Genomic DNA, 11,605 nt, shown 5'->3' with positions numbered 1-11,605 from the left:
TTCCTTCAGAGCCACTGTACATCATGAATTACTAACTGTAAAAACTCACACTGAAGGAAGTGTGTCCCTCTCATTTGTAGTCAGATTATCGTCATACTCATCATAAACCACATTTACCTGACAAATCAGGATACACTGTTTATTTCAGGGTGTGGAGCAAACAATAAGACCTGAATTGTGCCGTAGTGCCACAACATGAGATGTACTGAAATCTAAAATAAGACACAAAACAAGTCGTATTTAGACGCTCCATTGGCAGATTTATTTTTTGCTTTTTCCCAATTAGGCCTTATTTCTGGCTTTTTAAATCCTTGAATTGATCTGGACTAGTGCTGTAAATTTGCCTCATAATGACTGTAGAGTGGTATTTTAGTGGAAATAAGACAAATAAACTGGTTTAGATTTGATTTAGTGCAGCAGAAAAGGGTTAAATATAGAAGATTGTGCCTTAGGGGAAAAGAAAATATAAATAATGAGTTTTCACACCAACATCTGCAGACTGTGAGGAGATAGTGGGATGGGCATCCACAGGCGGAGTGACTTTCTCCTCTTAAATACTCAGAGCGCATCAAGGCACAACATAAGAGCCTCTCCAGGAGCTGCAGGAACGCATTCCTTCTTCAGACCTGACCACAGACAGAACCTTAGGAAATCAGGCGTAATGTCAGGTCTTCATCGTTGCTGACGGTGGAAATCCGCGCCTGCTGACTGGAGAAGATGCCTCAGGATGAGAACTTTGAGCGGGAGAGGTGATTTTGAGCGCACTTTTCCAGAACACTGCGAGAGACGCGCAACACGCGAGCGCTCATTTGAGAGGAAAGAGCGCACAAGAGCGCACGGGTAAGCTGAATTACATGCGTAAAAATGAATTTATCAACAATAATACAGTCCTTTTATGTAGTCAAACTACCAAAAGACGTGATCATCAAAGATGCCTTCAGGTTAATTTTGTTTATTTTTGCCATTTTGGTGCTTTACGCGTAACGCTTCATGGATTTCATTGGATGACTTTAAAGAGCCAGACTCTGCTCTCTCGTACCTTTAGGGTGTAACACTTCATGTTTTTCAGACACAGATGTATTGAGCTCCTCTGAGGCTGAAGGGGACGTGGGGCAGCGTGTGTTTGTTTTCTCAACAATACTCTGCGGGCTGCGCGTCATTCCCTGTTTTTTCTGCACCTCGGTTGACTGAATCTCACGTCACACCATTTATTTGTGCAACACGTTTTCACAGCCTCGGGCCCGAGCGTCTGACAGCCGACAGTTATTCGATTATTTATTATTTGAGGTCACCCGCAAGCCAGCAGGTGAGGGTGGCCTTTAGTCTCACCTGGGACCAAACAGTCCAGGAGTCAGCAGGGGAAGACCGGACAATATGGAGACACACATAATATGAATATAGTCAGGGTATTTTTATGCAAATGAATGCCTATTAGTGAGGCACGTGCAGGTAAAAGTGTAACGTGTAGACCAACTTATAATTGTGGATTTATTTTATTTTGGTTCAGAAACTCTTTTTTGCTTTAAATTGTCAAAATTCTCACAAGCCATCAATTACAGCTGAAGTCTGCCTCTCATTGGCTGTCCATACACACGTGACTTTTGCAACACTTCTGTAGCACAATCTGCAAATGTGTACTCAGATCTTTGAGTGTTAAAGCCCTGGGTTCTGTTGCCCTGAGTGCAGGCTCACAGGAAAGGCTGTCCAGCTTCATAGCATAGGCATCACACAGACCGGTATTCAATGCTGAGCCCAGCAGCAGTCTAGACCTCAGTCCACGATTAAAAATTGGCCTTCACATCTGCAGAATTGTGCACATATTTGTGGATCTGTGCACACATTTGCAAGTTCAGCTCCAAGATTTAAGATTCAAAATCTTCATTGTCAATTCTGCATTATGTACAGAACGTATAGAGCAGTGGTTCTCAACCTTTTCAGCCCGCGACCCCCGAAGTAAAAGTGCCAGTGGCCAGGGACCCCCGCTGTAACCTGAAGGTTGTTGGACGACCATGTGCAGACAAGGCCGTACATAAGGGGGGAAAAGGGGGAGGTTTCTGGGACCCAGCCAAACTGGGGGCCCATGGAGTTCAGCAAAACCATGGTCCATTGTGAAGTTAAGCTGTGAAAACCATGTTGACCTGAATAATACCCACTCTTATCAAAGGTCCAAATGTCTTTACTTATTCATTCAGCCTTCTTTAAATTAAAAACATAATTAAATTGGGTTAAAAAAATGGCTAAACTTGGTTAATAATGGCACAAAATAGTGGAAAATTGGGGAAAATGAATTTTTTAACGAACATAAATTGGTTAAAAGTGGCAAAAACTGGCACAAAAATTGGTTAAAAAGTGGCTAAAATGGCGTTATAGTGCAAAAATTGTTGTAAATTTAGTTGAGAATCATTGATACAGATGATCAAAATTGCGTTTCTCTCTTAACTGCGGTGAGATATGTCTATTAAAAAAATAGAGACAATTAACATCAAATCTATACAATTTAAACAATACTGAACAGTTTGTAATTAAATGGAGGAGTGCAAATAACCAGTAGTGGAATATAAGTTTTAGAAGACCTGAGGAGAAAACAGTAAAATGTATGTCGATATTCACATTTGCAGATATGAGTACAGATCTGTGTATGCATTTGCAAATAGTTTTGCAACAATAATAGCTCCATAATACCAGAGCATGCGGACAGAAGTCTTTCAGTCCTTGATTCTTCCAGTTTTACTTTACTCTTGTGAGGCCTGGACACTGACTGATCTCCAGAGACTGGACTCCTTTGTGACGACTTCTCTGCACATCTTTGGCAGGACCATGTGTCTGATGCTGATGTGTTCAGGAGAGCAGGGAAGGGAGGGGTCAGCTGCTTGATATGGGAACTGCAGCTGCACTATTACAGGCACCTGGCGCATTTCCCAGGGCCTGATCCGGGTCACCACATACTGGGTTCTCAGGACCCTGTGGGCTGGTCCAGATGCCAGGGGGTCAACTGCGTGTATTTGGAAGGGTCAGCTGGGAGGATACCTAGAGAGATGGGGGTCATCAGAAGGCTGGAGCAGAACAGGACCAAGGTTGACCGCTCCCATACCTGACCTGACTTGATTGGAATAATTTTCTAGCAGTGCTGATCATTACTTTACTCAATCTGCACGTCCTCAGTTTGAATGAAGAAACAGGCCTGCAGTATGATGGAAAACCTAAAGATAAAGAGCACTTTAAATTTTATTTTTAGGTTAGAATTCAATTAAAAATATTACTCAATAGCCAATTCTCATGCAAAGTTTCACAGTCTTTAACACTACCCAGTGAAAATGTTGGTAAGATGTCTCTAAAATGAGTGAATCGCCATTTTTATGCAGTTTACTGGTAAAAAAAAAAAAAAAGCAGCCTCAAAGTGGCAAATTAATGCAAAAATTGGAAGGGTGTTATTAACAAAACAATGTAACTGCAAAGCTATATATATATTTTTGCATCTTGAGGTAAAATTAAATGACACGTGAAGCTTTGTTCCTGCAGGAATACATGACTGGAAGGTCACACCAAACGACCAAATCTTTATCCCTGCACACACTCCTCCACTTCTTTGAATGATTAAACAGTGATCTAAAGCTGATGTTAACCCTCAGAATAAAAAAGATTTTTTACACTTGAGAGACTCCATAAAACTTTAACAAACTCTGTGTCAGCTGCTGAAAGTGTTTGGACCTCCTCATACTGTTTAAATGATGGATTTTTCCCACCGTCGCAGCGCTCCAGCTCCTCAGAGAGTGGGCTCTCTGCCACTTGGCTGCAGGTTCACGTTTTTTGTCTGAATCCAGCTCAGGAGTGACAGAAGTTAAAACCTGCTTCACTAATGTCATCGTCTTCTAAAGTGCACCTTCCCATTAGGAGGAAAAGCCTGTTGGCTACTCGCCCAGACAATCCCGTGGAAAGTTTCTCTTCATCTCAGGTACATATGGGCACCCTGCCCAGAGAGAGCCCAGGTGTGGCTGTGAGAGAGTTTGGGACAGAAAAAGGATTTATCAGGATATTAGGCAGATTAGAGCAGAGGTTCTTCACTGGTGTCTCCTCAGAACCACCATCACCTCCTCAGTGAGAAATCAAAACCTAAATTTTACAACATTTTCAACTACTGATGAGAAGTGTTTGGACCTTCGACTGAACAAACGACAGAGTAAAACAAACAGGAAAGTGATTACAGGAGCCCTGAGAGGACATGCATATGAGCATTATATTTTACTTCTTTTCCATCATGATGAGCGAGTTTTGGTTGGTTTGTAGAGATCGGATTGAATTAAAACATTTTAATGGGAAAATTTCTTTTCAGGTACACATTTGAGGAAAAATTGGAACAGCTCCACAATACAAATGGCAATGATTTTGAATAATTAGATGCAGATTTGGTGGTCATCAGAGTGTTTCTGTGTCGGGTTGTTTTGGTGTCCAGTGCCCCTTTGCCCCTGAGAGAACGGAGGAGTTTTAAACAATGTGTTTCTTAGGTGTTTGGGGTTTACAGCAATATCACATGCCTGATTTCTCTTAAACATAACCCAAACATTATATTTTTATATTACTTTGGTCTTAAAGTCCTTTTTCAGATTTCAAATGTCATACACTACCTGCATTTCCATTACCCCTAGAAAATCTAAATCTAAATAGCGCAATAAAAAACTGGTAATGGAAAGACCTAATTTTGAAAAACCTTTCAAATGTCTCTAAAAAATTTTAGCGCTCTCATCAGGAGGTTTTTGTGACATTTGGATATAGATATATATAGCAAAAGTGAAATGGAAACAACCTGACACGCCAGATGGATTTATTTCAGACATCCATCTGGAAAACCTTAAATGCTAAACGTTTGGGAAAGGGCAGAGGATTTGAAAAAACCTGAAAGGATTTTTGGATGAACGTTTTGTCTGTCACATCTTTACGGGCCAATCAGAGCAACAAAACACGTGACGTAGCCGCGAGTCCGCGACCAAGGTGCGCATGTGTAGCTACCAAGGAATAACGTGAACCATGGCGACTGTAGTACATGACGTTTGTTGTTTTTGAGAAGAAAATTACTCACTGCTGTTCTTTCTTCTTGTTTAAACAAAATGTCGTCAAGTTCTGATTAAACTGGCGCTTTAGCAGCATCCATGCTAGGCTCTCGTAACCTCCTGAAACAGCTCCTTGATCCACTTTTGGATCCGCCAGTTGAGAACCACTGACCCAGTCAGGTTTTGTTTCTTGTTTCTGAAAGTTTCCATATGAAATTGTAAAATTCTGCCTTTTCTCTTCTAGCTCTTACCTCGTAATCTGAGTGGACGCCATCTCTCCCTCTGTCATCATGGATCACTTTAATTGGACGATGATGCCGGACAACGACACCTCACCCCCCTCCCAGCCGTCCCCCAGCTTCTCCACCTTTAGGAATATATCAGAGATCGCTGCTCCCATGCCCTTTGACGTGGTCACCGCTGTCGTCTACGCCATCGTCTTCATCGTGGGCCTCTTGGGAAACACGCTCGCCATCTACGTGGTGGTCCGCTACGCCAAAATGAAGACAGTGACCAACATTTACATCCTCAATTTAGCCTTGGCGGATGAACTCTACATCCTGGGGATTCCCTTCCTGGGCACTAACAGCGTGCTCTCTTATTGGCCTTATGGGGGGTTTTTCTGCAAAGTGTGCATGGCTGCTGACGCCATGAGCCAGTTCGCTTCCACCTTTAGCCTGACGGTGATGAGCATAGATCGCTACCTGGCCGTGGTTCATCCGATCCGAAGCTCTAAATGGAGGAAACCTCAGGTGGCAAAGGTTTCTAATGTCCTGGTTTGGGTCATTTCTTTCTTGGTTGTGCTGCCAGTCACGATTTATTCACATGTCCAAGAGGAGCTGAACACCTGTAACATCACCTGGCCTGAACCACATGAACTGTGGTCAATTGTTTTCATCCTCTACACTGCCATCCTGGGCTTCTTCGCCCCTATCATCGTTATCTCCATCTGCCACCTGCTCATTGTCATCAAGGTAAGAAGATGCATGAAATCATTTCTCATTGTTAAATCTAACTTCAGTTCCTAAAGCTGTCTTTCTATCTGCCTGTTTCCAGGTGAGGTCTGCAGGTGTTAAAGCAGGCCTGACCAAGCGCCGTAAATCAGAGCGAAAGGTAACCCGTATGGTGGTGGTCATTGTTTTGGTGTTCATACTCTGCTGGCTTCCTTTCTACGTCACCAACATCGTCAACCTGATCCACATCATCCCTGAGAACAAAACCACCGCGGCCGTCTACTTCTCCCTGGTCATTCTCACCTACGTCAACTCCTGCGCCAACCCCTTCCTCTACGGCTTCCTCTCCGAAAACTTCAGGCAGAGCTTCAAGAAGGTTCTCTGCATCCACAAGCCAAGCCATGCCGCCACTAAGGAGCAGAAGGGAGGCAGAAAGATGGTGTCACAGGAGAACCATAGTCCTATTTACTTGCAGAATGGAAAGCTCCCAAGTATTCAGGTATTCATAACTTTATCATATCAGGGCAAGCTGACTTTGCAATATTTTTCAGTAGATTTAATTTTTTCTTGATAAAAAAGCTGAATAATAATAGGTGACTGCAGTGTTGTCCTTCAGTGTCTGCCTCCAGTGTCAGTCTGGTGTATCTGTGACAGCAGCGGAGAACACTTCCTCTGCTTAAACAGGGCAGAGTTTTATGGGTGCTGGTGCTGATGTATGAGCTTTTACTGTAGGTGTGGTTTCCATTAAAGAACTAAAATGAAATGTGCTTTGAGTAATGTAACTTACATCTTCATCTTGTGTCCTGCAGTGGCTCATGCATGTATTGTAATTGCGATTGATAAACAAATATTGTGCAGCCTTAATTCATATAGAAGTGTGCAGGGAAGCAAAGATTAGGTGAGAAATTGTAAATTAAAAAGAGCAAAGTACTAAAGTACACAGGATTTTTAGAAAGCACTTTAAACAAGCAATATTTTTATGATTAAAGCCAAAACAGTAAAAAGAAATACATAAATTGACAAATAAAATCATAAATAAATAAAGCAAATGAATGGGTAATTAACCCAGAAAGTATGTCTTTATGGGCAAAATGGTGTGAACCCTTTAATTGATCTTGTTTTCTGCATTAATTGGTCATCAGATGACTTTGTAACCCCTTACAGTCACATGCAGTTCAACAATTCTAGACCAAAGGTCGTCTCCCCCACCTGGCTCAGATCTCCTTTAATTGATGGGACTTCAGGTGAGCTAACCCCTGACTCCAGTTAGCTCTTTTTGGAGTTATTAGCCTGATCCGCAATTTCCAAATAGGATGACTGCGCCGCAGGTCTGGTCCGACTGAGGGCAAGTGACCTCGCCTGCTGGAAGCGAGTCTAGAACTCTAGGAACTACATGGTGCCAGATCCACCCGTCCTGTTCGATGGCCACGTCTGGCCCATGTATTTGAAACACAAGAACATCAGGGCGCCGCAGCCCTGATCAGCAGGCAGAGATCACGGGCAAATTGCAAGTTCACACAGGAATAGCATGTCAACAGCGGACTATTTTACCTTTGGGGTTCAATTTATCATCCGTTCTGGTATAAGTCCATGATATTATTGCTTCCGCCATTGGGTGGGTACATTAGGAAGTTAAAAGGTTCATGTTTGTTCAAAGGATCTGTGGTTTTATGTAAAACCAGTGGCACCGTTGTAGCTCTGTGACCCACTGACCTCTCTGTGACCCTTTGCTCTCGCTGCAGGATGCGACGTAATGTTGATGTAGTGATGATTTACTATTGGGAGTCTGTGCGTTGTGTTTTATTTTGAAAGAACCGGATACTCTACGCTTGTGACTTCCTCTTCTGGAGCTTTCTGATCGATGGGTATTGACACGGTTTGGCAGCGGCCGGCGCTGAAAATAGACCTGTAGTGTGTCTTAAACGAAGCGAAGTGTTGGTCCAGGCACGCGCCACTGCCAGGCTGGAGCGCTGACTGTGGAAATGCTCTGATAGACTAGAAAGGGAGCGATTTGCTCCACAGTATGATTCGCCAGCTGTTCGTGGCGCGTTCGTTGTATGTGGACATTGGAGGTAAGGCAGGGGTGTCCACTCTATTTTTGATTCACCCCCAGCTAATTCTTGATATAAAATGAAAGACAGCCCACATTTGAACATCAACACCACGCTTGACTGTATTGAACTTCATAGTTTCAGCCCAAGGCGTGCTACCATGTTAATTCGGTAAACAAACATTTTGACAAATTTTTATGTTTTTTTGCACTGCTAAATGTTTCATCACTAAATCTTTGATACCTGTTCAATAGTTGTGTAATTTAGACAGCATGAAGGCTGCAGTTTTAATGATTCGAAACAAGAATTGTCCCAATGCTGAGATCCTGGGACTTCTATTTGTTGTTGTGGTATTAGATCAGCTGTTAATAAAGTTTTATTTTGACTGCTATCATATCTGAGGTCTTCATATGTATCAGGTAAAATTGCCATCTTCAACCACAGTTCCCATTAGGAGCGTCCTGTGTCTAACCTTGCAAAGCCGATGGATTCGCCCATTTCCATGTTTCTCACTGGAGAAATCATCTTACAAAGCTCCCGTCTGAAACGTTTGGACCCGGTTAGCAAGTGATGGGCCAATCAGCGTCGAGGGGCAGTACTTTCGGGTGCAGCAGGTGCGGAGTCATGACGTAAGCAAGCAGCAACAGGAGGCCGGTGCAACTATGGCGGAAGACATTAGCGCGGATGCTGCTAAAGCGCCAGTTTGATCAGAACTTGACGACATTTCTTCATTAAAAGAAAAACAAAGAACAGCAGTGAGGTGTTTCCTTTAAAAAACGACAAGTCGTGTTCTGACATGTCTACAGTCGCCGTGGTTCGCACCATAGTCGTGGCTATGATGTCACATGTTTTGTGGCTCTGATTGGCCCGTAAAGATATGACAGACAGGAAGTTCATCCAGTTACACTCAGAGTGTTTTTCAAAGGCTCTGCCCTTTCCCAAACGTGGTCTATAGGATTTTATCCTCTGTCGTGATGTTGGTGTAAACGCTCGGTGTATTTTCTGGCAGATCCATTTCCTGTTTGTAACCAGACAAGGATTAACTCTCGCTCTGATTATTTGTTTACTTGTTTATTGTGTACACACTAATTAAAAAACCTTTCCACCAAACAATACGATTATAAATTGAAAATCTAACTCCTGCTGTGTACATGGATTAATACCTCAAGCAGTCCAAGCTTATTTATTAAATTATTATTTATTTTTACTGCTGACATTATTTTTGATACACCATATGGAGCAAATAGGCCTATTATTACACTGTCAAACTCAGTGGATGGCTATGTCGGCTTCAATTTTGACATGAGGGCTTTTATTTTGAAATGTTCACCTTTCCAAATGGGTCACATGATTCCCTTTTCCTCATGTATTTTATTAAAACAAAATAACTGAATTTTAAAAAACAGAACCTTTGTAAAAAATGTTTGCATTTGTTTTTTTTTTTTTAAGAAAAAAGTGAAAAGCTCTTTTTTCCTCCATTTTTGTCAAAAACAACAAAAAACACACCCATTTTCCTTTTTTTTCCCATCTTCTGTCAAAAATGAAATAACCTGAGTTTCTCTGGATTTTTTGAGTCTGGTTTGAACCAGGTGACGGATCTGCCAGAAAGCACACTGGCCTGAAGAGACTCTGCTGCTTGAACGTTTGTCTGCTGCTGATGTTAATTATTGATGCTGGGGTTTTTTAATACCTCTGATCTCTGTGTCTTGTTTCAGCAGCCAATCCAGTTAGAACGCAACGAAGACCTCAACAGCGAGGCTCTGACTTTGAAGACGGACCTGAACAGCCAGACATTGCTATGATTTTGACTCTGGACCACAACCAGGGACGGTCCAGTCCTGAATCTTTTACTGACGGCTGTTTCCTGATTTTATTTCTGATCCTCTCTGAACTTTGTGAAGAGGACTGAAGGAGGAACATTATTGAGCTTTTCTTTACTTTTATTTCTCTGTTATGTTATTTTATCTGTTGTTGTGTAAAAAGCATTACTATCTGTCATGGTGTAAAGTCTTAGTATGACCCTTGACACTTAGCCTTTTTTCATTCTGTTATTAATGTCTCTATTCTTTAAATATTTATACACCATCACTGTAATGCTGGTTGAAATGTCTTTGATGGTTATGGCTCCTTTGGATCATTAACGTTGTTTTGAAATGGTACAGAGAAATTTTATCCCCCGGAGCAGATGCCTCTCTTTCTCTTCTCTTCAAACCGAGCATGTGCAGGAATGGACGTCCCGGTCACAGCTCCTGTCCGTGATTTATGACGCTGACATGAACTCAAAGTTGCTGGACAACGCTGTTAAAGCTGACGATACGGACTCCTTTAACTTCTTTAACAAATAAAAGAACTAAGAAATAACCGGAGAGGTGGAGTGGAAGGAAACCTCACAGGAGAGACGGGATATTTTAATGTTGGAGCCACTGTGAATTTTAAACTCTCGGGTTCCTCATACATATGAAACTAATGTTCACTCATCCAGTCTGTAAAGAGAATCTGAATAAAACATCATGTCTGTTTTGCATGTTTGTGTGTTTTCATCTGTGCTGTTATGAGCTGCTGATATGAAACTAAGCATTTTACATTAAAATGAGCTTCATAGCTGCTCCTGGCTCATCATGTGTGTTGTGCATGGCCTCTGTTAAATAAAATTCACTGGGATTGATTCATACATCATACATTTATGTACTGCACCATTTAACTGACCAGTTATCCATCGATTCATTGTTTCTAAATGTTTAGAGGGATCTTCCCAGAGAGAGGCGTCGTCCTGATGGAGCATGTGCTGCTCTAAAACCTCCATCTACTTTTCAGCATCAATAGTTCAATTCCAGATGTGTAAGCTGCCCACACCATGCATGAATGTAAGGGTACCAGAGAATAAAACAGAACGAACTGAAATAACTTTAAGGGAAAAATAAAATAAAGGCAAAAGGCAGTAACAATTGGCAGAAATAAGTGGTGAATAGCGGTTAAGGAGTGGACAAAATGGGTTCGAAGTGGCAAAGAAGGGGATAATGCAGCAAATATAGGTAAAGAGAGGAAAAGAGGAGCAAAAACGTGTAGTAAAAGTGATGAAAAGCAGTTAAAAAGAGGCAAAAATGGTTTTATGTGACAAAAATTGATTTAAAGTGGAAAAAGTTAAAAGAAAAAGTGGTGAAGGTTGAGTATACAGAGTGACAAAATTAGTTTAAGGAGGAAAAAACAGAAAATGCAGCAGATATGGGTTAAAGTATGTAAAATAATGGCAAAAATGGTCAAAAGAGGCTAAAATGTGGCAAAATGGGTTAAAAGTAGAGAAAATAGTGATGCAAAAGGTGAAAAGTGGTTAAGATGTTGCAAAAATGGGTGTAAATAAGTAGTGAAATTTGATAAATTGTTTAAAAGTTGGCAAAAAATGCATTTTGCAATAAAAAAGAAAGGAAAAAAGTGATTAAAAAAAAGGGGGGGGGTGTTAAAATGGGGAAAAGCAGTTAAAAGGTTGAACAAAATGGTTTTAAGTGGCAAAAAAAACTGCATGCAATGAGTGGTTTAAAAGGTGAAAAGCTGTTGAAAA

General features: G+C 41.5%; 1 protein-coding gene across 3 annotated transcripts; it reads left to right on the top strand.

Annotated features, from left to right (window-relative positions):
• Window positions 1-608: 608 nt before the first annotated feature.
• On the top strand, window positions 609-10,614 carry LOC121503493 (somatostatin receptor type 5-like). Of its 3 annotated transcripts, none has more exons than XM_041777947.1 (4): window positions 609-840; window positions 5,290-6,019; window positions 6,102-6,497; window positions 9,768-10,614. In XM_041777947.1, exons 2-4 carry the CDS (start codon window positions 5,336-5,338, stop codon window positions 9,849-9,851), a joined length of 1,164 nt encoding a protein of 387 aa, XP_041633881.1. In that variant the 5' UTR covers window positions 609-840; window positions 5,290-5,335; the 3' UTR covers window positions 9,852-10,614. The 3 variants fall into 3 exon arrangements, with proteins under 3 accessions (XP_041633881.1, XP_041633879.1, XP_041633880.1); XM_041777945.1 differs by having other exon boundaries at window positions 9,765-10,614; XM_041777946.1 differs by having other exon boundaries at window positions 612-749; window positions 9,765-10,614.
• The last annotated feature ends 991 nt before the right edge of the window (window positions 10,615-11,605 follow it).

This window comes from Cheilinus undulatus, linkage group 21 (genome assembly GCF_018320785.1).
Source record: "Cheilinus undulatus linkage group 21, ASM1832078v1, whole genome shotgun sequence".
Lineage (NCBI taxonomy): Eukaryota > Metazoa > Chordata > Actinopteri > Labriformes > Labridae > Cheilinus > Cheilinus undulatus.
This window is presented reverse-complemented; position numbering and strand designations above follow the sequence as displayed.

Bases quoted from the DNA above. Each gene is read 5' to 3' on its own strand.
- LOC121503493 (XM_041777945.1), top strand. From the start codon at position 5,336: ATGGATCACTTTAATTGGACGATGATGCCGGACAACGACACCTCACCC. The intron at 6,020-6,101 runs GTAAGAAGATGC...GCCTGTTTCCAG, and splicing joins ACCTGCTCATTGTCATCAAG to GTGAGGTCTGCAGGTGTTAA. The intron at 6,498-9,764 runs GTATTCATAACT...GTCTTGTTTCAG, and splicing joins GAAAGCTCCCAAGTATTCAG to CAGCCAATCCAGTTAGAACG.